This window comes from Anomaloglossus baeobatrachus, chromosome 1, assembly GCF_048569485.1.
Source record: "Anomaloglossus baeobatrachus isolate aAnoBae1 chromosome 1, aAnoBae1.hap1, whole genome shotgun sequence".
Lineage (NCBI taxonomy): Eukaryota > Metazoa > Chordata > Amphibia > Anura > Aromobatidae > Anomaloglossus > Anomaloglossus baeobatrachus.
The window spans coordinates 14,520,691-14,548,022 of record NC_134353.1 but is presented as its reverse complement, the minus strand read 5'-3'; the positions used below and the strand labels follow the sequence as shown (position 1 = coordinate 14,548,022).

The following is a 27,332-nucleotide window of genomic DNA, read 5'->3' as shown; positions in this document are numbered from 1 at the left end:
TACATGATATCTGCGGTGCATGGTCGCACATTTTTGGTTCCGGCCTCCGCACCGCTCTGTTTTTTGTCAGTGTCGGGGGAAGTGTTGGATAAAACATAAATTTGTAACTTTTCAAAAAGAAAAAAAAAACTGGTAAAGAAGAAAAGGGAGATTTAGACTGTGATAAAGTGGCTGATAACAGCGAGTCAGCAGAACAATCTACAACAAATCTTAATTATTTATTGAAACTTCTGGAACTTTCTAACAGACCTCAGGAATGTCCAGAGACGTCTGCGCTTATTACATGTGAGGATGAAGGAATGTATCAGACACGAGCAATGTATCCCCCCATTGCAGAAATCACCCATAATGAGCCCCCCACAGCAGAATCCCCCATAATGAGCCCCCCACAGCAGAATCCCCCCACTGCAGAATCCCCCCACTGCAGAATCCCCCCATGATGAATCTCAACACTGCAGAATCCCCTCATGATGAATCTCAACACTGCAGAATCCCCCCATGATGAATCTCAACACTGCAGAATCCCCCCATGATGAATCCACTCACAGACATGATCTCAACAGCAGAGAATGTGAGAGGGCGAGCGCTGCGGGGAGAGGTGTATCAGGACTGTATGTGACTGCTGACTCCAGAGAACAATAGCTGTGGTCACTGTGAGGACCGGCCGTCCCTTGGGGACTCAGAGACCATGAAACAATCGTTCCATTATCTTTCCGGGCAGCACAGATGGTTCTGCTTAAGTCCTGACTCTTCCAGGAGAAGAAACCTGATCAGCCCCAAAGTCCGAGCCCCGTATTCAGCGCCACACAGCAGAGCGGAGGAAAACGGGCAGCGACGTGTCAGACAACGCGGAGATAATCCGGAGCCGTCAGCCACTCAGACTAACCAGAGGATCCATAAATATCTCACAAATATGTCTATAGTGTGAGTGCTCTTACAGTAGAGAATCCGCAGTGTGACCGCTCTACAGTACAGAGCTCTATAGTGTGACCGCTCTTACAGTAGAGAATCCGCAGTGTGACCGCTCTACAGTACAGAGCTCTATAGTGTGACCGCTCTTACAGTAGAGAATCCGCAGTGTGACCGCTCTTACAGTACAGAGCTCTATAGTGTGAGTGCTCTTACAGTAGAGAATCCGCAGTGTAACCGCTCTTACAGTACAGAGCTCTATAGTGTGACCTCTCTACAGTACAGAGCTCTATAGTGTGACCTCTCTACAGTACAGAGCTCTATAGTGTGACCGCTCTTACAGTAGAGAATCCGCAGTGTGACCGCTCTACAGTACAGAGCTCTATAGTGTGACCGCTCTTACAGTAGAGAATCCGCAGTGTGACCGCTCTTACAGTACAGAGCTCTATAGTGTGAGTGCTCTTACAGTAGAGAATCCGCAGTGTAACCGCTCTTACAGTACAGAGCTCTATAGTGTGACCTCTCTACAGTACAGAGCTCTATAGTGTGACCTCTCTACAGTACAGAGCTCTATAGTGTGACCGCTCTTACAGTACAGAGCTCTATAGTGTGACCGCTGTACAGTACAGAGCTCTATAGTGTGACCGCTCTACAGTACAGGGCTCTATAGTGTGACCTCTCTACAGTACAGAGCTCTATAGTGTGACCTCTCTACAGTACAGGGCTCTATAGTGTGACCTCTCTACAGTACAGACCTCTATAGTGTGACCACTCTACAGTACAGAGCTCTATAGTGTGACCTCTCTACAGTACAGGGCTCTATAGTGTGACCTCTCTACAGTACAGAGCTCTATAGTGTGACCTCTCTACAGTACAGAGCTCTATAGTGTGACCTCCCTACAGTACAGAGCTCTATAGTGTGACCTCTCTACAGTACAGAGCTCTATAGTGTGACCTCTCTACAGTACAGAGCTCTATAGTGTGACCTCTCTACAGTACAGAGCTCTATAGTGTGACCGCTCTACAGTACAGAGCTCTATAGTGTGACCTCTCTACAGTACAGAGCTCTATAGTGTGACCGCTCTACAGTACAGAGCTCTATAGTGTGACCTCTCTACAGTACAGGGCTCTATAGTGTGACCTCTCTACAGTGCAGAGCTCTATAGTGTGACCACTCTACAGTACAGAGCTCTATAGTGTGACCGCTCTACAGTACAGGGCTCTATAGTGTGACCGCTCTACAGTACAGAGCTCTATAGTGTGACCGCTCTACAGTACAGAGCTCTATAGTGTGACCGCTCTACAGTACAGGGCTCTATAGTGTGACCTCTCTACAGTACAGGGCTCTATAGTGTGACCTCTCTACAGTACAGGGCTCTATAGTGTGACCTCTCTACAGTACAGGGCTCTATAGTGTGACCTCTCTACAGTACAGAGCTCTATAGTGTGACCGCTCTACAGTACAGAGCTCTATAGTGTGACCTCTCTACAGTACAGGGCTCTATAGTGTGACCGCTCTTACAGTAGAGAATCCGCAGTGTGACCGCTCTTACAGTACAGAGCTCTATAGTGTGACCTCTCTACAGTACAGAGCTCTATAGTGTGACCGCTCTTACAGTACAGAGCTCTATAGTGTGACCGCTCTACAGTACAGAGCTCTATAGTGTGACCTCTCTACAGTACAGAGCTCTATAGTGTGACCTCTCTACAGTACAGGGCTCTATAGTGTGACCTCTCTACAGTACAGAGCTCTATAGTGTGACCGCTCTACAGTACAGAGCTCTATAGTGTGACCTCTCTACAGTACAGGGCTCTATAGTGTGACCTCTCTACAGTACAGGGCTCTATAGTGTGACCTCTCTACAGTACAGAGCTCTATAGTGTGACCTCTCTACAGTACAGGGCTCTATAGTGTGACCTCTCTACAGTACAGGGCTCTATAGTGTGACCTCTCTACAGTACAGAGCTCTATAGTGTGACCTCTCTACAGTACAGGGCTCTATAGTGTGACCTCTCTACAGTACAGGGCTCTATAGTGTGACCTCTCTACAGTACAGAGCTCTATAGTGTGACCTCTCTACAGTACAGAGCTCTATAGTGTGACCTCTCTACAGTACAGAGCTCTATAGTGTGACCTCTCTACAGTACAGAGCTCTATAGTGTGACCGCTCTACAGTACAGGGCTCTATAGTGTGACCTCTCTACAGTACAGGGCTCTATAGTGTGACCTCTCTACAGTACAGAGCTCTATAGTGTGACCGCTCTACAGTACAGAGCTCTATAGTGTGACCGCTCTACAGTACAGAGCTCTATAGTGTGACCTCTCTACAGTACAGAGCTCTATAGTGTGACCTCTCTACAGTACAGAGCTCTATAGTGTGACCTCTCTACAGTACAGAGCTCTATAGTGTGATCTCTCTACAGTACAGAGCTCTATAGTGTGACCTCTCTACAGTACAGGGCTCTATAGTGTGACCTCTCTACAGTACAGGGCTCTATAGTGTGACCACTCTACAGTACAGAGCTCTATAGTGTGACCTCTCTACAGTACAGGGCTCTATAGTGTGACCTCTCTACAGTACAGAGCTCTATAGTGTGACCTCTCTACAGTACAGAGCTCTATAGTGTGACCTCTCTACAGTACAGAGCTCTATAGTGTGACCGCTCTACAGTACAGAGCTCTATAGTGTGACCTCTCTACAGTACAGAGCTCTATAGTGTGACCTCTCTACAGTACAGAGCTCTATAGTGTGACCTCTCTACAGTACAGAGCTCTATAGTGTGACCTCTCTACAGTACAGGGCTCTATAGTGTGACCTCTCTACAGTACAGGGCTCTATAGTGTGACCTCTCTACAGTACAGAGCTCTATAGTGTGACCGCTCTACAGTACAGGGCTCTATAGTGTGACCTCTCTACAGTACAGAGCTCTATAGTGTGACCGCTCTTACAGTACAGAGCTCTATAGTGTGACCTCTCTACAGTACAGAGCTCTATAGTGTGACCTCTCTACAGTACAGGGCTCTATAGTGTGACCTCTCTACAGTACAGAGCTCTATAGTGTGACCTCTCTACAGTACAGGGCTCTATAGTGTGACCTCTCTACAGTACAGAGCTCTATAGTGTGACCTCTCTACAGTGCAGAGCTCTATAGTGTGACCTCTCTACAGTACAGAGCTCTATAGTGTGACCTCTCTACAGTACAGAGCTCTATAGTGTGACCGCTCTACAGTACAAAGCTCTATAGTGTGACCGCTCTACAGTACAGAGCTCTATAGTGTGACCGCTCTACAGTACAGAGCTCTATAGTGTGACCTCTCTACAGTACAGAGCTCTATAGTGTGACCTCTCTACAGTACAGGGCTCTATAGTGTGACCACTCTACAGTACAGGGCTCTATAGTGTGACCTCTCTACAGTACAGGGCTCTATAGTGTGACCTCTCTACAGTACAGAGCTCTATAGTGTGACCTCTCTACAGTACAGAGCTCTATAGTGTGACCGCTCTACAGTACAGAGCTCTATAGTGTGACCTCTCTACAGTACAGAGCTCTATAGTGTGACCTCTCTACAGTACAGAGCTCTATAGTGTGACCTCTCTACAGTACAGAGCTCTATAGTGTGACCTCTCTACAGTACAGAGCTCTATAGTGTGACCTCTCTACAGTACAGAGCTCTATAGTGTGACCTCTCTACAGTACAGGGCTCTATAGTGTGACCTCTCTACAGTACAGAGCTCTATAGTGTGACCTCTCTACAGTACAGATCTCTATAGTGTGACCGCTCTACAGTACAGATCTCTATAGTGTGACCTCTCTACAGTACAGGGCTCTATAGTGTGACCTCTCTACAGTACAGAGCTCTATAGTGTGACCTCTCTACAGTACAGAGCTCTATAGTGTGACCGCTCTACAGTACAGAGCTCTATAGTGTGACCGCTCTACAGTACAGAGCTCTATAGTGTGACCTCTCTACAGTACAGAGCTCTATAGTGTGACCTCTCTACAGTACAGAGCTCTATAGTGTGACCTCTCTACAGTACAGGGCTCTATAGTGTGACCTCTCTACAGTACAGAGCTCTATAGTGTGACCTCTCTACAGTACAGGGCTCTATAGTGTGACCTCTCTACAGTACAGGGCTCTATAGTGTGACCGCTCTACAGTACAGAGCTCTATAGTGTGACCTCTCTACAGTACAGGGCTCTATAGTGTGACCTCTCTACAGTGCATAGCTCTATAGTGTGACCGCTCTACAGTACAGAGCTCTATAGTGTGACCGCTCTACAGTACAGAGCTCTATAGTGTGACCTCTCTACAGTACAGGGCTCTATAGTGTGACCTCTCTACAGTGCATAGCTCTATAGTGTGACCGCTCTACAGTACAGAGCTCTATAGTGTGACCTCTCTACAGTACAGGGCTCTATAGTGTGACCTCTCTACAGTACAGAGCTCTATAGTGTGACCTCTCTACAGTACAGAGCTCTATAGTGTGACCGCTCTACAGTACAGAGCTCTATAGTGTGACCTCTCTACAGTACAGAGCTCTATAGTGTGACCTCTCTACAGTACAGGGCTCTATAGTGTGACCTCTACAGTACAGAGCTCTATAGTGTGACCTCTCTACAGTACAGAGCTCTATAGTGTGACCTCTCTACAGTACAGAGCTCTATAGTGTGACCTCTCTACAGTACAGGGCTCTATAGTGTGACCTCTCTACAGTACAGAGCTCTATAGTGTGACCGCTCTACAGTACAGAGCTCTATAGTGTGACCTCTCTACAGTACAGGGCTCTATAGTGTGACCTCTCTACAGTACAGAGCTCTATAGTGTGACCTCTCTACAGTACAGAGCTCTATAGTGTGACCTCTCTACAGTACAGAGCTCTATAGTGTGACCTCTCTACAGTACAGAGCTCTATAGTGTGACCTCTCTACAGTACAGAGCTCTATAGTGTGACCGCTCTACAGTACAGAGCTCTATAGTGTGACCTCTCTACAGTACAGGGCTCTATAGTGTGACCGCTCTACAGTACAGAGCTCTATAGTGTGACCTCTCTACAGTACAGAGCTCTATAGTGTGACCGCTCTACAGTACAGAGCTCTATAGTGTGACCTCTCTACAGTACAGAGCTCTATAGTGTGACCGCTCTACAGTACAGAGCTCTATAGTGTGACCTCTCTACAGTACAGAGCTCTATAGTGTGACCTCTCTACAGTACAGAGCTCTATAGTGTGACCTCTCTACAGTACAGAGCTCTATAGTGTGACCTCTCTACAGTACAGAGCTCTATAGTGTGACCTCTCTACAGTACAGGGCTCTATAGTGTGACCTCTCTACAGTACAGGGCTCTATAGTGTGACCTCTCTACAGTACAGAGCTCTATAGTGTGACCTCTCTACAGTACAGGGCTCTATAGTGTGACCTCTCTACAGTACAGAGCTCTATAGTGTGACCTCTCTACAGTACAGGGCTCTATAGTGTGACCTCTCTACAGTACAGAGCTCTATAGTGTGACCTCTCTACAGTACAGAGCTCTATAGTGTGACCGCTCTACAGTACAGAGCTCTATAGTGTGACCTCTCTACAGTACAGAGCTCTATAGTGTGACCTCTCTACAGTACAGAGCTCTATAGTGTGACCTCTCTACAGTACAGAGCTCTATAGTGTGACCTCTCTACAGTACAGAGCTCTATAGTGTGACCGCTCTACAGTACAGAGCTCTATAGTGTGACCTCTCTACAGTACAGAGCTCTATAGTGTGACCTCTCTACAGTACAGAGCTCTATAGTGTGACCTCTCTACAGTACAGAGCTCTATAGTGTGACCTCTCTACAGTACAGAGCTCTATAGTGTGACCGCTCTACAGTACAGGGCTCTATAGTGTGACCTCTCTACAGTACAGAGCTCTATAGTGTGACCGCTCTACAGTACAGAGCTCTATAGTGTGACCTCTCTACAGTACAGAGCTCTATAGTGTGACCTCTCTACAGTACAGAGCTCTATAGTGTGACCGCTCTACAGTACAGAGCTCTATAGTGTGACCTCTCTACAGTACAGAGCTCTATAGTGTGACCGCTCTACAGTACAGGGCTCTATAGTGTGACCTCTCTACAGTACAGGGCTCTATAGTGTGACCTCTCTACAGTACAGAGCTCTATAGTGTGACCGCTCTACAGTACAGAGCTCTATAGTGTGACCGCTCGCCCTTCTCTCGCACCTATCTCTCGCCCTCCTCTCTCCCTCCTCTCACCCTCCTTTCGCCCTTCTCTCACCTATCTCTCGCCTATCTCTCGTTCTCTTCTCACCCTCCTCTTGCACCTATCTCTCACCCTCCTTTCACCTCCTCTCACCCTCCTCTCGCCCTCCTCTCGCACCTATCTCTCACCCTCCTCTCTTGCCCTCCTCTCGCCCATCTCTCGTCCTCTTCTCGCCCTTCTTTTGCCCTCCTCTCGCACCTATCTCTCGCCCTCGTCTTGTCCTCCTCTCGCACCTATCTCTCGCTCTCCTTTTGCCCTCCTCTCGCACCTATCTCTCGCCCTCGTCTCGCCCTCCTCTCGCCCTCCTCTGGCACCTATCTCTTGTCCATCTCACCTATCTCTCGCCCTCGTCTCGCCCTCCTCTCATCCTCCTTTCGCCCTCCTCTCGCACCTATCTCTTGTTCATCTCACCTACCTCTCGCCCTCATCTCGCCCATCTCTCACCTATCTCTCACCTATCTCTCACCCTCCTCTCGCCCTCCTTTCTTGCCCTCCTCTCGCACCTATCTCTTGCTCATCTCTCACCTATCTCTCGCCCTCCTCTCGTCCTTCTCTTGCCCTCCTCTCACACCTATCTCTTGCCCATTTCTCACCTATCTCTCGCCCTCCTCTCGCACCTATCTCTCGCCCACCTCTCGCCCTCCCCTCTTGCCCTCCTCTCGCACCTATCTTTTGCCCTCCTCTCGCCCATCTCTCAGCTATCTCTCGCCCATCTCTCAGCTATCTCTCGCCGTCTTTCACCTTCCTCTCATCCTCCTCTCACCCTCCTCTCGCACCTATCTCTTGCCCTCCTCCTGCCCTTTTCTCGCCCTCCTCTTGCTCTCCTCTCGTCCTCTTCTCACCCTCCTCTCGCCCTCCTCTAGCCTGTCTCTCACCCGTCTCTGAGCCTCCTCTCGGCCTCCTCTCTTGCATTCCTCTCTCACCTATCTCTCACCCTCCTCTCGTCTTCCTCTCGGCCTCCTCTCGGCCTCCTCTCGGCCTCCTCTCTTGCATTCCTCTCGCACCTATCTCTCGCTCTCCTTTTGCCCTCCTCTTGCACCTATCTCTCGCCCTCGTCTCGCCCTCTTTTTGTCCTCCTCTCTTGCATTCCTCTCGCACCTATCTCTCGCTCTCCTTTTGCCCTCCTCTTGCACCTATCTCTCGCCCTCGTCTCGCCCTCTTTTTGTCCTCCTCTTGCACCTATCTCTTGCCCATCTCACCTATCTCTCGCCCATCTCTCACCTGTCTCTCGTCCTCCTCTCGCCCTCCTTTCTTGCCCTCCTCTTGCACCTATCTCTTGCCCTCCTCTTGCCCTTTTCTTGCTCTCCTCTTGCTCTCCTCTCGTCCTCTCCTCGTCCTCTTCTCGCTCCCCTCTCGCCCTCCTCTAGCCTCTCACCCGTCTCTCGCCCTCCTCTCGCCCGTCTCTCACCCGTCTCTCGCCCTCCTCTCGCTCGTCTCTTGCCTGTTTCTCACCCTCCTCTCGCCCGTCTCTCACCCGTCTCTCGCCCTCCTCTCGCTCGTCTCTTGCCCGTTTCTCGCCCTCTGTTACTTCCTCTCCCCGCTCTGTCTGGATCTCAGGCCAAGAGCAGACCTGATACTGATGAGTAAGTCGGATCCATTACAGTCGGCTCAGGACAGAGGTCTTAATTCTTTCCAGCTGTGGCGGGGGCAGGGAGCGGGTGCGGGGGTCGGCGCTGTACTCTGGCTTTCAGGGTATGTTTCTTTGATTGTTTACATCAGTGATGTGTGTTTCTATCGTCACCGTGTATCAGTGCACGTTATACTGTCCACGGCATTTTGTATATAACAATGAACCTTAATAGACAGTTCAGAGATTGGTCATTGCATTTGGCGGCGCGGTCATGCCCTCTACAGGTAGCTGGCATTAAAAAATGGTAGGAACCAGGAAGATCATGATACTATGTGCAACGATGCCATGAAGAGCCTGAGAGTGTGCGCTGTGGAGCCATGAAGAGCCTGAGAGTGTGTGCTGTGGAGCCATGAAGAGCCTGAGAGTGTGTGCTGTGGAGCCAGGAAGAGCCTGAGAGTGTGCGCTGTGGAGCCAGGAAGAGCCTGAGAGTGTGCGCTGTGGAGCCAGGAAGAGCCTGAGAGTGTGCGCTGTGGAGCCATTGTGGCGCCCCTGACTTGGTCAGGCACCACAGAGTATTGCACCCATGCGGGAGCAATGCTTCCAGGTAATCTCCAAAGGCCAGGATGAGGTGCACACACAAACATATAGTGACCAGGCCTCCCACATTACCAGAGGGGACCCTTGGGTAGCCAGAAGGGGTTAACTTTCAATTCCCAGCTGGGGGTGTGTTCAGGGGCTGGTTGCTAGGAAGCAGGGCAGAGAGAGAGAGGAAGAGGGGAGTCTGGAGGAAGAAGTTGAAGTGTGAGGAAGCAGGGCAGAGGAGCTCTCGTGTCAGACAGGTCCTGAGGAGTGCAGTAGCTGAAAGCGGGGGAGAAAGGGCACCGTGGGTCGGCCTGAAAATCATCCAGAGAGAAGGGTGGCTGAGTACGGAGATCCCGGTATCCGAGCACACAAGGGGAACTAGGTCCCCAGCACAGGCAGCAGATCATCCAGAGCTGCTTAACCTACAGGTGGGGGGGGAGTACTTCATGCCCTCACCACGACTACACAGAGCTTGAGCCAAGCAGCAATCACCAGGCCCATAAGGGGACAGGGCCAGAAGCCATCCCACCAAGGCCACGCTGCCGGCAGACGAGCCAGAGAGAGGGGAGCAGGGTGGTAACAGCTTCCCTGGAGGGGTCCTACCACGCTTCAAGCAAAGGATCCTCCTAAAACAGAGTGCAAGGAAGGCGAGTGGACAGCTACCCTCAGAACGGCCTCCTGGAATTCCTGGTTCAACCTGGTTATCACAGTGTCGCCCGGGCATCTCACCGTGACCTCCAAACAGTGAGTAAACACGTTGAAAGACTTCTTGGACTGTGTTTGAGTCATTCTGCGACCTGTGGTCCCACACACATACACCGGGGCCTGGGGCTTGCCTCACTCTCAGGGGGCTAATATACTGACTGCACCCACCATCAGCCCCAGGCATCCCTTAATCTGCAGTGGCGGTCCCCGCTGACCGCAATACTGAGAGTGGCGTCACGACAATCCTAAAAGAAGGTTCCCTACCTGTGACCAGACTGTTCCATCCACGTGGAGTCCCTGAAGGTACTGCACCGACACATACTAGCGGGGCTTCACAACTTCTGGCGTCACGAACAGGATAAGGACTAGACCTGTTCAGACAGGTGACCGTGTGCCTCAGAGGTCCGACCGCAAAAATTGAACCGCCGCCATATTGCCATCTTCAAAAGCGCGCGCTGCAGCCCGCGCGAGGGAGAAGAGCACCGCCCACGAAGAGGTGTGGCCGCCCCAGAACCCCCACAATTCGGAGAGCGTTCTGACCCAGGAAGTGGAAAGGGAGCGAGCAGATTTTTGAAGAAAAATGGACGCTGCAGGAGGTAATGCCCCTGGTCAGGGCGACGCAGCCCAAGCGATGCCAGCCCCCGTCGCGCTGGACGCAGCAGCGCCCGGTGCCGGTGCCGCGGTCGCAGCCGCGCCGGCCGAAGTCTCCCCCATAATGCCAGTTTCCTTACTGTATGTCCCAGGAGCGCAATGGCTGCCCCAATACGCCGGTAAAATAGACACGCTGACCGGGTTTAAGAAGAAGATCAACACCCTGCTAGACATGCACGCGATGACTGGTAAGCAGAGGGCCGCTGTGGTGCTGGGACAATTGACTGAAGCAGCAGAATTGGAAGCTGAGTCCTGGACCAATGATGACCGGAGCTCTGTTGAGACCATCTTTGCCAAACTAGCAGCTGCTTTTGAACACCGCACAGAGGGAGAGCTGAGGACGGACTTCTATAACTGCCGTCAGAAGCCCCAAGATAGTATAAGAGACTATGCCCTCAGGCTGCAGGCTGCACTACGGGCTCTCAAGCTGGTGGACCCTGTCAGTGATCAGGAAGGAAACCGGATGATGAAGGAACAATTCTTGCGGGGCCTGCGCTCTCCTGAGGATGGGAAGCAGAATTGGAAGCTGAGTCCTGGACCAATGATGACCGGGGCTCTGTTGAGACCATCTTTGCCAAACTAGCAGCTGCTTTTGAACACCGCACAGAGGGAGAGCTGAGGACGGACTTCTATAACTGCCGTCAGAAGCCCCAAGATAGTATAAGAGACTATGCCCTCAGGCTGCAGGCTGCACTACGGGCTCTCAAGCTGGTGGACCCTGTCAGTGATCAGGAAGGAAACCGGATGATGAAGGAACAATTCTTGCGGGGCCTGCGCTCTCCTGAGGATGGGAAGCAGATGAAGCTGTGGTCCCTGGAACACCCTGACGTGGACTTTGCCATTCTGAAAGACAGGGCAGTGAAAGCACTCCAACCTCCTGTGGACGCAGACCCCGTCACACCAGCATGGCCTGCCAGTTCCACGGCTGCAGGAGCGGAATCCTCCTCGCAGGCCCTGATAACTGCAAAAGGACTCAACACGCCAGCAGAGACCATAAATACACTATCCTCCCAGGTGCAACAGCTCACTAAGGACGTCGCACAAATCCTGAAAGCAATGCAGTTGCCCTCAGACACCAAAGTCCCTCATCGGATCCTGCTAGCTGACAGCCCAGAGGACGTCCCGTGGATGCGGAGGAGAAGAGGTCCTACAACCCGAGGCAGGAACAGTGATCGCTATGACTCATCTGGACAACCCATCTGTCGTCGTTGCCAGGAGGCAGGTCACTATGCAAGGGCTTGCCCTTTAAACGAGCCAAACCTGGGGCCGAGGGCCAGTCCTCAGGATTAAGAAGATCAGGCCCAGGTCGCTGCCGTGGTCAGTACGTGGGTGGACGTCCTGTCCTGTCCATCGCCCTGGATGGGATCCCTACCCCGGCATTATTGGACACCGGCTCTCAGGTAACCACGATCCCGTATGTCCTGTATCGTAGGTTTTGGTCGGACGACGATCTCCGACCACCGGACCCCTCCCTCACCATCTATGCTGCCAACGGACAACCTATAGACCAGATTGGGGTCAAGGAGGTAACCATAAAGGTGGGAAGGCAGGAAATGAAGGGACAAGGACTGATTGTTGTGGACACTGATATTAGAGAAAGGAACCCGCAAATGATTTTAGGCACTAATGTCATAGAAAATTGCCTAGGGGAAGTGTTGTTGTTGCTTCACCAGATTGTTGAAGGTGCTGAGGGCAGGTCGCAAAGAGCCTTGCAAAAGGAGATCCGAATCATTCTGAGGAAGCAACAGGTAAAACAGACTGGCGGTGAGATTGGTAGTGTACGGGTGATGGATGCAAACCCCATTGTGATACCCCCACGGAGTGAAATGATGATGTGGTGTAGAGCAGCGGTAGGTCTCAAAGGACAGGATTACCAGGCTGTACTAGAGCCCACTCATTCAGACCACTGGCCCACGATTCTGACAGCCAGGGGGGTAGTTGATGTACACAAGGGACGAGTGCCTGTACGAGTGTTGAACTGTGGGGAGGAGGAAGCCAGACTACCAAGGTACGCTACCATAGCCAAACTGTTTACATGCTCAAATGACGCCATAACACCTGTAGGTCCCCTGACACAAGCTGACTCAAAAGAGGACGAGACCTCCCAAAAGCAGTTAGAGGACTGGTGGCAGAAACTCCACGTGGGGACTGACTCTACACCCGTCTACCAGAAACATGGGGTTTACAGGGTCGTGCAGGAATACGAGCAGGTCTTTAGTAAGAACCCACTAGACTTTGGTAGGATCAAAGGGGTGCAACATCACATACCCACAGGCAGTCATCCTCCCATTAAGGAAAGACATAGGCCTATTCCACCAGCCCATTACCAGCGCACAAAGGACATGCTGAAGGACATGAAGGAGGCAGGAGTCATAAGGGACAGTTGCAGCCCCTGGGCAGCTCCCCTAGTCCTGGTGAGGAAGAAGGATGGCACGATGAGGATGTGTGTGGATTACAGACGGATAAATCAGATAACACACAAGGATGCCTACCCTTTGCCAAGGATAGAGGAATCCCTCGCTGCCTTAAAAACCTCCAACTACTTTTCTACCCTAGATCTTACTAGTGGCTACTGGCAAGTATCTGTAGCAGAGGAAGATCGGGAGAAGACGGCCTTCACCACCCCAATGGGCCTCTGTGAGTTCAACAGCATGCCATTTGGACTCTGCAATGCCCCCGGGACCTTCCAGAGGCTTATGGAATGCTGCCTAGGGCACCTCAACTTTGAGACCGTCCTGCTCTACCTGGATGATGTCATCGTGTACTCCAAGACCTACGAGGACCACCTGAAACACCTGGCTGAAGTCTTTGAAGCGCTATCCCGATATGGAATGAAGCTGAAACCATCCAAGTGCCATCTACTGAAGCCAAAGGTCCAGTACCTAGGTCACGTGGTCAGTGCAGAAGGAGTAGCACCGGACCCAGAGAAGGTCACAGTCATCCAGGAATGGCCCACACCTACTACCGTTCGGGAGGTACGTCAGTTCCTTGGCTTGGTAGGCTACTACAGAAGGTTCATCAAGGGCTACACGAAAATGGCAGCGCCTTTGCAAGAGCTCCTGGTAGGCCACCCAAAGAAGAAAGGAAAGATCTCCGGCCCGCCATTTCACTGGGGAGAAGCAGAAGAACACTCCTTCAGACAAATGAAAGGGGCCTTGACGGGTGAAGAGATCCTAGCCTACCCTGACTACGGTCTGCCATTCGTACTGTACACAGATGCCAGTAATGTGGGACTGGGAGCAGTGCTTTCACAGGTGCAGGGAGGCAAAGAGCGTGTGATTGCTTACGCCAGCAGGAAGCTCAGGCCTACTGAAAGAAACCCAGAAAATTATAGCTCATTTAAGCTAGAGTTCCTGGCCATGGTATGGGCTATCACAGAGCGGTTCAAACACTACCTGGCAGCCACCAAATTCACTGTCTTCACGGACAACAACCCCCTGACCCACTTGGATACTGCTAAATTGGGTGCCATGGAGCAGCGTTGGGTAGCCCGACTGGCGAATTATGACTTTACTGTCAAGTATCGAGCTGGCCGCAAGAACGGCAACGCAGATGCTCTGTCCAGGATGCCTCACCTAGCAGACGAGGGTGAAGATGTAGATGATCTTGAAGAGATTGAGCTGCCAGCGTTCCATCGCCATGGAGCAAAACAGTGCCGGCAGTTGCGTGCCAACCGCCAAGAGGTGACCCTGAACCCACTACCTCACTACAACTGGAAGGAGACCCAGGAAAATGATCCAGCGGTAGGCTTGGTAAAGAAACTGATCAACCAGCCTGGCGCCAGCCTTGACAAAGGAGCCCCACCTGAGGCACAGTACCTATGGAAGGAGAGGGGTCGATTATTCATCTATCAAGACAAACTTTACAGGAGCATCATTGACCCGAGGACGCATGAGAAGGTGTGGCAAGTGATTGTACCACAGAAGGATACGAGGATGGTGCTAGAAGCCTATCACAATGGTGCAGGCCACTTTGGTTGGAAGAAACTGGAGGCCCTACTTAAAGTAAGATTCTACTGGGTGGGCATGAGATCTGCCCTAGAGAAGTGGTGTCGAAACTGCGGGCCCTGCAATCTTAGAAGAAAAGACCAGCACAGCCAGAGAGCACCACTCCAGCCAATCCAAACTAAACGGCCCCTGGAGATCGTGGCCCTGGACCATGTAAAGTTGGCACCCAGCAGACAAGGCTACAACTACGCTCTCACTATGGTTGACCACTACTCCAGATTCCTGGTGGTAGTACCAGTCAAGGACTTGACCGGTCAGACTGCAGCCAAAGCGTTCCAGACACATTTCTGTCGACCACATGGCTATCCAGACCAAGTGCTCACTGACCAAGGACCAGCCTTTGAAGCTGAAGTGTTTAAGGAGTTTTGTAACCTATACGGCTGCCAGAAGATCCGTACTACGCCTTACCATCCTCAGACCAATGGCATGTGTGAGAAGATGAACCACATCATTCTCGACCTTCTGAAGACGCTCCCACTAGAAGAACGAAGTCAGTGGCCGGAAAAACTGCCCGATCTAGTGGACATGTATAACAACATCCCTGTGAGTTCCACGAACTGCACACCGGCATACCTGATGAGGGCCAGACCAGGGAGATTGCCAGTAGATCTGGAAATGGGAGTTGAGACCCCTGAAGACCACCTACAAGGTGCTGATTGGGATTCCAACCGCCAAGCCCAATACAAGAAAGTACAAGAGTGTGTGGAGCGAAGCCTGACTCAGCAGCGTGAGAAACAAGAAAAGGCCTACAATCGAAAAGCACCTGCTGTTCCTTTGATGCCAGGAGATATAGTTCTCAAAAGAAAGAGAAGACGTCATAAACTTGACAATCACTGGGAAGAAGAACCCTATACTGTGTTACCATCGACGCTTAGCAATGAAAAGACATGCCTTATCAGCAAAGATAGAGGAAAAACAACAGCTGTCGTTTCTAGAGATCGCTTAAAGAAATGTCCTGAACAACTAAGAACCCCTGAAGAAAGTCCCAACCCTTTGCCAGTTCAAGAACCAAAAGAAAAGATGATCCATACTGTACTTGGAGATTTTCCAGCAAGTTGGCCTCAATACAATGGAGCAGTAGTTATTCCGGTTATTACATTCCCTCAATCTGGAGAAGTAAGAGACCCAGAAGAACCTGTTCAGAACCTGGAAGAGCCAAATGTAGCTGAAGCAGAAGACCATGCACTGGCATCAATACATAGTACACCTATTATTCACATTGAGACACATACATCGGGTGGGAGGACACAACCTCAGACAGATGACAGTATAGTACTGCGTAGGTCAACCCGCAGCAACTTTGGTCAGCTCCCATTACGCTATAGAGAAAGTACAGTTTAGTTCAAAGTGACTGTATGAAATGTAATGTTTAACCTGTTTACAGTTAGGTAACGTTTAAGCGAAATGTGCCCACAAGGACTATTGTGAGACCTCCTTAAAATGTTAGACCACTGGTTATGAACTGGCTTTAACCACAAACTTTGCATTGTAAAAAGTTGCCTTCTTGGTATCAACCACAGAGTCTGCCTGTTGAGGGGCATGGCTCTGCACCAACAAGGGGGCACGCCTGTTTATGGGGCCTGCCCTCCAACACTCGGAAGCGGGTACGCCTGTTTATGGGGCCTACCTTACACCACTCTCCTCAGGAGAGGAAGATTGGAGGAAAGGTCTGGGGAATGTGATGGCCCAGCCCTGGTCACCAAAAGGACCGGCGACCTACCTCCTGGAGGTTTTTGGGTGGGGTTCGGACATGTGGGTGGTTGGTGGTGGAATGGTACCTGGCATGTTTAAATGTAAATAATTGCCCCTGTGTGGGAAAAGTTTGTATTTACCTTTATCTTTCTCTTGTCTTTGCAGCCCGAGGACGTGCTGATGATAACTAAGGGGGAATGTGGCGCCCCTGACTTGGTCAGGCACCACAGAGTATTGCACCCATGCGGGAGCAATGCTTCCAGGTAATCTCCAAAGGCCAGGATGAGGTGCACACACAAACATATAGTGACCAGGCCTCCCACATTACCAGAGGGGACCCTTGGGTAGCCAGAAGGGGTTAACTTTCAATTCCCAGCTGGGGGTGTGTTCAGGGGCTGGTTGCTAGGAAGCAGGGCAGAGAGAGAGAGGAAGAGGGGAGTCTGGAGGAAGAAGTTGAAGTGTGAGGAAGCAGGGCAGAGGAGCTCTAGAGTGTGAGACAGGTCCTGAGGAGTGCAGTAGCTGAAAGCGGGGGAGAAAGGGCACCGTGGGTCGGCCTGAAAATCATCCAGAGAGAAGGGTGGCTGAGTACGGAGATCCCGGTATCCGAGCACACAAGGGGAACTAGGTCCCCAGCACAGGCAGCAGATCATCCAGAGCTGCTTAACCTACAGGTGGGGGGGGGGTACTTCATGCCCTCACCACGACTACACAGAGCTTGAGCCAAGCAGCAATCACCAGGCCCATAAGGGGACAGGGCCAGAAGCCATCCCACCAAGGCCACGCTGCCGGCAGACGAGCCAGAGAGAGGGGAGCAGGGTGGTAACAGCTTCCCTGGAGGGGTCCTACCACGCTTCAAGCAAAGGATCCTCCTAAAACAGAGTGCAAGGAAGGCGAGTGGACAGCTACCCTCAGAACGGCCTCCTGGAATTCCTGGTTCAACCTGGTTATCACAGTGTCGCCCGGGCATCTCACCGTGACCTCCAAACAGTGAGTAAACACGTTGAAAGACTTCTTGGACTGTGTTTAAGTCATTCTGCGACCTGTGGTCCCACACACATACACCGGGGCCTGGGGCTGGCCTCACTCTCAGGGGGCTAATATACTGACTGCACCCACCATCAGCCCCAGGCATCCCTTAATCTGCAGTGGCGGTCCCCGCTGACCGCAATACTGAGAGTGGCGTCACGACAATCCTAAAAGAAGGTTCCCTACCTGTGACCAGACTGTTCCATCCACGTGGAGTCCCTGAAGGTACTGCACCGACACATACTAGCGGGGCTTCACACCATGAAGAGCGCAAGAGTGTGCGCCGTGGTGTCAGGAAGAGCCTGAGAGTGTGCGCTGTGGAGCCAGGAAGAGCCTGAGAGTGTGCGCTGTGGAGCCAGGAAGAGCCTGAGAGTGTGCGCTGTGGAGCCAGGAAGAGCCTGAGAGTGTGCGCTGTGGAGCCAGGAAGAGCCTGAGAGTGTGCGCTGTGGTGCCAGGAAGAGCCTGAGAGTGTGCGCTGTGGAGCCAGGAAGAGCCTGAGAGTGTGCGCTGTGGTGGCAGGAAGAACGCAAGAGTGTGCATCATGGTGTGAAGCCCTATTCTATAGCAATCACTTACTGGTTCCTCTCCACCTCCAGGATGAGATGTTTTCCTTCTGACATCACCTGGATCTCCCCGTGAGCCGGATCCACCTGATGAAGACAAAATCATTAATATCAGTGGATCAGAAGCAGAAAGATCGAGACACAAATCACCATTCCTGCAGCAGTGGTACTATGACGTCCTGACCACAGGGGGCGCTAGGTGGGATCTAAACTCTATCTCCTGTGTAGTGAGAGTCTGTGCAGTGCCTCCGCCTCACAGCAGTGCCTCCTTCCGAAAGCGCTACCTCCATCCTATAGCACTGCCTCCTTCCGACAGCAGTACCTCCCTCTTATAGCAGTGCCTCCCTCTTATAGCAGTGCCTCCCTCTTATAGCAGTGCCTCCCTCTTATAGCAGTGCCTCCCTCTTATAGCAGTGCCTCCCTCTTATAGCAGTGCCTCCCTCTTATAGCAGTGCCTCCCTCTTATAGCAGTGCCTCCTTTTCACAGCAGTGCCTTGTCCCTGCAACAGCCCCAGCCCTTCCTTTCCCGCATTAGTCACAGCAAGTCTGCTCGCTCGGGGTCAGGGCCTGGTCTCTCGGGGTCAGGGCCTGGTCTCTCGGGGTCAGGGCCTCGTCTCTCGGGGTCAGGGCCTGGTCTCTCGGGGTCAGGGCCTGGTCTCTCGGGGTCAGGGCCTGGTCTCTCGGGGTCAGGGCCTGGTCTCTCGGGATCAGGGCCTGGTCTCTCGGGATCAGGGCCTGGTCTCTCGGGATCAGGGCCTGGTCTCTCGGGATCAGGGCCTGGTCTCTCGGGATCAGGGCCTGGTCTCTCGGGATCAGGGCCTGGTCTCTCGGGATCAGGGCCTGGTCTCTCGGGATCAGGGCCTGGTCTCTCGGGATCAGGGCCTGGTCTCTCGGGATCAGGGCCTGGTCTCTCGGGATCAGGGCCTGGTCTCTCGGGATCAGGGCCTGGTCTCTCGGGATCAGGGCCTGGTCTCTCGGGATCAGGGCCTGGTCTCTCGGGATCAGGGCCTGGTCTCTCGGGATCAGGGCCTGGTCTCTCGGGATCAGGGCCTGGTCTCTCGGGATCAGGGCCTGGTCTCTCGGGGTCAGGGCCTGGTCTCTCGGGGTCAGGGCCTGGTCTCTCGGGGTCAGGGCCTGGTCTCTCGGGGTCAGGGCCTGGTCTCTCGGGGTCAGGGCCTGGTCTCTCGGGGTCAGGGCCTGGTCTCTCGGGGTCAGGGCCTGGTCTCTCGGGGTCAGGGCCTGGTCTCTCGGGGTCAGGGCCTGGTCTCTCGGGGTCAGGGCCTGGTCTCTCGGGGTCAGGGCCTGGTCTCTCGGGGTCAGGGCCTGGTCTCTCGGGGTCAGGGCCTGGTCTCTCGGGGTCAGGGCCTGGTCTCTCGGGGTCAGGGCCTGGTCTCTCGGGGTCAGGGCCTGGTCTCTCGGGGTCAGGGCCTGGTCTCTCGGGGTCAGGGCCTGGTCTCTCGGGGTCAGGGCCTGGTCTCTCGGGGTCAGGGCCTGGTCTCTCGGGGTCAGGGCCTGGTCTCTCGGGGTCAGGGCCTGGTCTCTCGGGGTCAGGGCCTGGTCTCTCGGGGTCAGGGCCTGGTCTCTCGGGGTCAGGGCCTGGTCTCTCGGGGTCAGGGCCTGGTCTCTCGGGGTCAGGGCCTGGTCTCTCGGGGTCAGGGCCTGGTCTCTCGGGGTCAGGGCCTGGTCTCTCGGGGTCAGGGCCTGGTCTCTCGGGATCAGGGCCTGGTCTCTCGGGATCAGGGCCTGGTCTCTCGGGATCAGGGCCTGGTCTCTCGGGATCAGGGCCTGGTCTCTCGGGATCAGGGCCTGGTCTCTCGGGGTCAGGGCCTGGTCTCTCGGGGTCAGGGCCTGGTCTCTCGGGGTCAGGGCCTGGTCTCTCGGGGTCAGGGCCTGGTCTCTCGGGATCAGGGCCTGGTCTCTCGGGATCAGGGCCTGGTCTCTCGGGATCAGGGCCTGGTCTCTCGGGGTCAGGGCCTGGTCTCTCGGGATTAGGGTCTGGTCTCTCGGGATCAGGGTCTGGTCTTTCGGGATCAGGGTCTGGTCCCTCGGGATCAGTGTGTGGACTCTCGGGATCAGTGTGTGGACTCTCGGGATCAGGGTCTGGTCTCTCGGGATCAGGGTCTGGTCCCTCAGGGACTCTCGGGATCAGTTTCTGGTCTCTGGATCAGTGTCTTGCAGCTGCAGCACACAATGTCTGCCCTCCGGCGCTTGTCCTGTGTCATACATGAGGTCTGTGCCTCACCAGGTGAGTTCAGGCCCCGGGGCAGACACAGATTTTTCACGTACACCGGGTTGATCACGTGTCTCGTTCTCTGCTCTACAACCTCACTGCAGAAAAAAACCAAATTCCCATCTTTGCCCTCGTCAGCCATTTTACCGCCCACGGAGCAGCTTTCTGTCACCAAAGTCTCCTGCTCCGTCCACTCTCCCTGATTTTTTTGGGACACTTATCGTCTTAGCCTCTGTTAAGGGGGAAAGCACCATCCAAACCTAAATGCTGGGAATTGTAGTCCCCGGTAACATCAGTGAGCAGGGAAGTAGCTAACTTCTCCTCCTACATGAGCTACATCCTGAGAGACAACTGCAGGAAAGTGCAGACCTCCGAGTCCTAGTCAGGAGGCAGAAGGACAGGAGGAGGTGGACATTCACCCCCGGAGGTCCTCAGCGCAGAATCCCCCCTCTGCTCAGAAAATGGAAAGTCTATTATTGCTTCTGGACTTTAACTACAGGGTGGTTGAAGCCTTAATTACCAGTTACTCTTTATGTCACGGTGGCAGACGACCACTACTGGCTGGGGTAGACGGTCCTGATGCCTTAACCCCAGCTTGTCTGCAAAGCGAAAATAGTAGAAAACAAAGAGTATTCCCACCCCACCGAAAATCCAAGATGGAGGATGGAGACCGCTACCAGGCAGGAGTGACAGGAGGAGTCATGTGGGAACCTCTAGGTGTCTCCTGATCCTTCACTGTCGCTCTTGATGATCCATGTTCTACAAGCGATAGGGCGGTGTATTAATAACCCTCTCATATCTGAGGAATGTCAGACTCCGCAGAGGTCTGGGGTGATTAATGCCCCCATCACGGGGCTTCATGCCAAATCTGGATTGTTTCCTGGAAGGATTTGGGTGGTTAACACTTCATCGCCCAAACACCATTCATAAAAACAGAGGCAAAGGCTAAAGACTGTCAGGGCTGTCATTGGGGCTGATATGGGGCACATCAGGTGGTATGTGCCAGAGGGGAGTGCTGGCAGAAGAGAGCCCTGATGTAAGAACACTATGGGGGGGAGGCACCAGCAGAAAAGAGCCTCGGTATCAGAATACTATGGGGGGCACCAGCAGAAAAGGGCCCCGGTGTAAGAATGCTACAGGTGGCACCGGAAGAAAAGGGCCCCGGTGTAAGAATGCTACAGGTGGCACCGGAAGAAAAGGGACCCGTTGCAAGAACACTATGGGGGGGGGGCACCAGCAGAAAAGGGACCCAGTGTGAGAATACTATGGGGGGCAGCAGCAGAAAAGGGCCCTGGTGTAAGAACACTATGAGGGGGGACCGTCAGAAAAGGACCTTGGTGCAAGAACACTACAGAGGGCACCAGAAGAAAAGGGCCTTGGTGTAAGAACACTATGGGGATGGGCACCAGTAGAAAAGGGCCTTGGTGTAAGAACACTATGGGGAGGGGCACCAGTAGAAAAGGGCCCCGGTGTAAGAAATCTACTGAGGGCACCAGTAGAAAAGGGCCACGGTGTAAGAACACTACAGAGGGCACCGGAAGAAAAGGGCCTTGGTGTAAGAACACTATGTGGATGGGCACCAGTAGAAAAGGGCCCCGGTGTAAGAAATCTACTGAGGGCACCAGTAGAAAAGGGCCCCGGTGTAAGAACACTACAGAGGGCACCGGAAGAAAAGAGCCTTGGTGTAAGAACACTATGGGGATGGGCACCAGTAGAAAAGGGCCTTGGTGTAAGAACACTATGGGGAGGGGCACCAGTAGAAAAGGGCCCCGGTGTAAGAAATCTACTGAGGGCACCAGTAGAAAAGGGCCCCGGTGTAAGAACACTACAGAGGGCACCTGAAGAAAAGGGCCTCATTGTAAGAACACTACTGAGGGCACCAGAAGAAAAGGGCCTCATTGTCAGAACACTACAGGGTGCACCAGAAGAAAAGGGCCCTGGTGTAAGAACACTACTGAGGGCACCGGAAGAAAAGGGCCTCGGTGTAAGAACACTACTGAGGGCACTGGAAGAAAAGGGCCTCGGTGTAAGAACACTACAGAGGGCATTGGAAGAAAAGGGCCTCGGTGTAAGAACACTACTGAGGGCACTGGAAGAAAAGGGCCTCGGTGTAAGAACACTTCAGAGGGCACCAGAAAAAAAGGGCCGCGGTGTAAGAACACTACAGAGGGCACCAGAAAAAAAGGGCCGCGGTGTAAGAACACTACAGAGGGCACCAGAAAAAAAGGGCCGCGGTGTAAGAACACTACAGAGGGCACCAGAAAAAAAGGGCCGCGGTGTAAGAACACTTCAGAGGGCACCAGAAAAAAAGGGCCGCGGTGTAAGAACACTACAGAGGGCACCAGAAAAAAAGGGCCGCGGTGTAAGAACACTACAGAGGGCACCGGAAGAAAAGGGCCTCGGTGTAAGAACACTACAGGGGGCACCGGAAGAAAAGGGCCTCGGTGTAAGAACACTACTACAGAGGGCACCAAAAGAAAAGAGCCTTGGTGTAAGAACACTACAGAGGGCACCAGAAGAAAAGGGCCTCGGTGTAAGAACACTATGGGGAGGGGGCACCAGAAGAAAAGGACCTCAGTGTAAGAACACTACAGAGGGCACCGGAAGAAAAGGGCCTCGGTGTAAGAACACTACAGAGGGCACCGGAAGAAAAGGGCCCAGCGTAAGAACACTACAGGAAGCACTGGCAGAAAAGAGCCCCGGTGTAAGAACACTACAGAGGGCACCGGCAGAAAAAGGCCCTGGTGCAAGAACACTACTGAGGGCACCAGAAGAAAAGGACCTCAGTGTAAGAACACTACAGGGGGCACCAGAAGAAAAGGGCCCTGGTGTAAGATCACTGCAGAGGACACCGGAAGAAAGGGGCCCCGGTGTAAGAACTCTATGGGGGGGCACCGGCAAACAAAGGCCCTGGAGTAAGAAGATGACATGGGCCCTTTACAGTCTAATAGACCTATTACAGGAGCAAGTAGATGTGGCCTCTGACCTCTTGGACCCCTGAATGGAAACATATATGGGTGCCTCCGGTCTACGACGACTCCTGGTGACCAGAGTTTCTCCAGAGTGTCCCACCCTGCTGGGTCTCCTCCGTGACGGTGGACACACATTTCAATTTTTGTGGTAAAATATTACGGGTCAGTAAAGTGGTCACCGCTCAGAAGTGTTTCCTGGGGGCTGCAGGTCTCCTCCATATATGTACCGTGGGGGCTGCGATCTGTACCAGCTCGGCACTGGCTGTATAATACAGCAGACCACTGCCGGTTACAACTGTGATTGGAGCTTGCTCAGATTGCAGTTCATCCCCTCAGAAGCCACATTGAGCTGGGACCTTACCGGTGGTCACATAGATGCTGGAACTCAGTCATCTCTATTGGTCCCCTTGGGACATGATCCAGGGAGCCCAGCTGGGGTTCTGCGGTGGCTTCTCGGAGAGTGGTGGACATTGATGGGTCCGTGCTCCGCTGCTCGAGCCCCGGGTATGAACTGCTATGTCTGTGTTATGTGGAGACCACCGATCTCCATCAGGCAGGATCATGTTAACGTCGAATGTTACCGTCTTCCCTCAGTGTGACCCCAGCGTCTGGTGCCGGCAGGAGTTAAGCCGCTGAGCTCGGAGCCGCCCGCTGACAATGTTGGGCACTTTCCAGCATTTTTCCTCATATCACTGTAATTTTTATAGCATTTGTAAACTATTAGTGGAGGCAAACGGCTCACAAGAGTCACCAAACGTCTCCAAATAAGGAGAGCTGAAAACTCAGATAACGACCGTCACACTCCATGTTCCCAGAGACAAGCGCCTGCCAGGAAGATACCAGGAACGTGACGTCACCCCGGAGCCGCCTGTATAGAAACACATGGACCAAAAGGTGGGAAATCCACCAGAGCTGCCTGTATACAAATGTATGGGACCAAGAGGCCGGAAATCCACCGGGCCGCCTGAATAGAAACGTAGGGGACCAAGAGGCCAGAAATCCACTTGGCGGCCTGAATAAAAACGTAGGGTACCAAGAGGCCAGAAATCCACTGGGGTCACCCGTATAGAAACGTATGAGACCAAGAGGTGGAAAATCCACTAGGGCCGCCTATATAGAAACGCATGGGACCAAAAGGCAGGAAATCCACCAGAGCCGCCTGTATAGAAACCTTGTGGGCAGTATTATAGTAGTTATATTCTTTTACATAGGGGCAGTATTATAATAGTTATATTCTTGTACATAGGGGCAGTATTATAGTAGTTATATTCTTGTATATAGGTAGCAGTGTCACAAGGTCCTTCTCCCATATCACACAATCAACAGAGTGAGAGATGATTGAACAATCCAAAGAACTTTAATTCCAAGCAAATCAGAATGTCCATAAAATAATCCACCACACAGAGGGTAAAATAGTCCAGAAACATGGATATAGTCCAGTAAGCGATAAATGTCCAGGTTTCTCTAAGGAGCTTCAGCTTCTCCCACAGAGGATGATTTACTTAATCGTATGAACGTATACCTTACCATCATATAAAGATAAACACTGGACAATAAACAACGATAGAAAGTATCAAAAAGGATAAAAATCAAAGTCGGATATCCAGGTTTTCTATGTATGCAATAGCATAATCATTTACAATATAGAAAACATTCTTGTCACCATGGTAGGAGCTAAGGGTGAGTCCTCATTAGATCTTACCATGGTGACAAGAATGATTTTTATATTGTAAATGATAATGTTATTGCATACATAGAAAACCTGGATATCCGACTTTCATTTTTATCCTTTTTGATAGAGGATGAATCTTCCTGCTTCTCTCTTGAAGCTATCAGACAGACAGAATAATCTCCCAGGTAAGAAGAGAGTTTGGTGGATCCCAGGCCCCCCTCCCCCAGACTAAGGGACAAAAGTCCGGCAGGGGGTGATTAACCTGCAAACAGGACATTGTACACAGAATGGACAGAGCACCATACCTAAAATACGAACCCACACAACATGATACACAACCCCCCATATTCTACATCACATCCTCTTTCTTGATAAGTGAGTGCGCCATGAGGTCTACACAGACCTCTGACCACCTCACTTAAGTCCATGTTGCTCAGCTGTGGATAGTCTATGGTTCTTCTTGTCGGGACAGTCCATCAGCGCTCTGGTGTTGGCTTCTACGCTTTTATTGGATGGAGAAGCTGTAGGTAGCCCCTTGTACAGCGATAGGGTTGAAAGGACAAGCATCCCTTTGTGTCCTCCTTCACTCAAACTGTGTTTCCTGCACTCACAAATCAGCATTGTAGATCTCCCACATCATTTCCTAGGAGAATATCTGCAGGCAGCCGCTCATCACCCCAACCACACATTGTTTGACCCCAAAGCCAAAGTCCAGATCTACAGTCGCCTTTAGAATTTTCCTCCTTTGTCCTCCAGCCAATTCAATAACGATCCCTGGTCCATGATGTATCACCTCTGGCTGAACCACCCGGGGATCAGCTATTGTGAGAAACGCCCCCGAGTCACAAAATCCAATGACTCTCTGTCCATCCAGCACAACCTCCTGTAAGTGCTTACTTTGATGATGAGAGGAACTCGGGGCTGTGGCTCTCACCCCATAAACCCTTAGTGGTCGACGAGGAGTGTCTGAGCATTAGGCAAGTCAACTTGAAGGGGTGAGAACTCTTTCCCCTTGAATTTGGGAATGAACAGGTCAATTTGGTACAAAGTCATTCCTCATCCACCAGCAGGGAAGTGTTTTGCAGATGCCCAGGCTGCCCACCTCGATAACATCTCCTCTGCGTTGTGCTCCTTCCAATGTGCATTCTAGAGAAGGCAGTAGGAGAACCTGGTGACAAAGGCGGAGACCATACACTGCAACAGGGGCATCTATGGAGCAGGAGTCAGCAGTACACTCAGTGGAGGTGGTGGTAACTCTTCCTCAGGCGGGATGGAGTGCACAAAATGCACTGGACGAAATGGAGGTGCGTGGGGGGTCCTTCCGAATCCTTGCGGGACAACTGGATTGCAGGTGCCAGGTTGTCCGCACCCATAACATCTCCTATCTGTGATTCCCCCAGGGCGTGGTTGGTACTGTTGGGGCCTAGAATTGTGAGCCATGGTTGTCATCGTCTGCAGCTGGGTGGAGGGGCAGATATAACTGGAGAGGGCGGGGAGCAGGAGCAGGCTGTGTCTTATTGTCCAGAAGCCCCCTCCATTGCGGTCGGATAGTAAGGGCCTCATCAGCCAGGGCTGCAGCTCTATACAAGGTGCACGGTGTGCGCTCTCTGACCCACTCTCGTATTTCTGAGGGACATTTGTAAAGAAATTGTTCTATAAGAAATACCTGTATAACGTCTTCCACAGTGAAGGCGTCTTCCGCTTCCAGCCATCTCCGACATGCCTGGGACATCTTATGGGCATACATCCTAAACGATCCCCCCGTGGTGCATGGGAGGTCTCGGAACTGTGCCCTAGTCTGTAATGATGACATGGTAATCCAAGATAGTCCACTTTACAATGTTGTAATCCCGGTTCTGCTGTGAGTCAATGGTGCGATAAGCCTCTGCCAGGCTTCCGTTCAGGAGTCCCACTAACAAACGCACCCAGCCAGAGTGGGGAACCTCCATCACCACACACCGCTGATCAAAGTCCTTGAAGAACCCCTCCACATCTCCAGAAGCCTCATCAAATGGCTTGAAGTCCGCCCGGGTGATCTGTACAGGCTCCCGGATCACTGGGTTTACACTCCAACTCACATTACTCCCTCTGCCGGACTCCATTGCTTCTTGTCTCCTCTGTGCTCGGCGAGCAGCCTGCTCCTTATACTCCTGAGAATCACCTGGGCCCAGAACCGCCATCTCTTCTTCATACCACAACAACCACTGGCTTTTTGGGGCAGGGATCCCGTCCCCAGTGTTTGTCCGTTAGACATCTGGGAGGAGGTGGACTGGCTCTCATCCACAAGTAGATCAAGTAAGGTCTCGTTAGTCAGTCCCTGGTAGCTCAGGCCCAGATCTCTGGCTCTTTCCTGTAGACTGGATGCAGTCCAGTTTCTGTACTCACTCTGTAGGTGGATCTCCACTGGGTTGTGCTCTGTTGATCCACCGCTGCCACCAGTTGTCATGGGGTCCTTCTTTGATATCACACAATCAACAGAGCGAGAGATGAGGTGAACA

General features: G+C 52.2%; 1 protein-coding gene across 2 annotated transcripts in view; it reads right to left on the bottom strand.

Moving 5' to 3' along the window:
- The window catches only part of LOC142303903 (disintegrin and metalloproteinase domain-containing protein 33-like), a 119,925-nt gene that overhangs the window by 33,805 nt on the left and 58,788 nt on the right, over positions 1–27,332 (bottom strand). For both annotated transcript variants that reach the window (XM_075345770.1, XM_075345777.1), the window contains exon 3: positions 17,974–18,047. In XM_075345770.1, the coding sequence (XP_075201885.1) occupies positions 17,974–18,047 (74 nt within the window). The remainder of the gene's footprint in view (positions 1–17,973; positions 18,048–27,332) is intronic.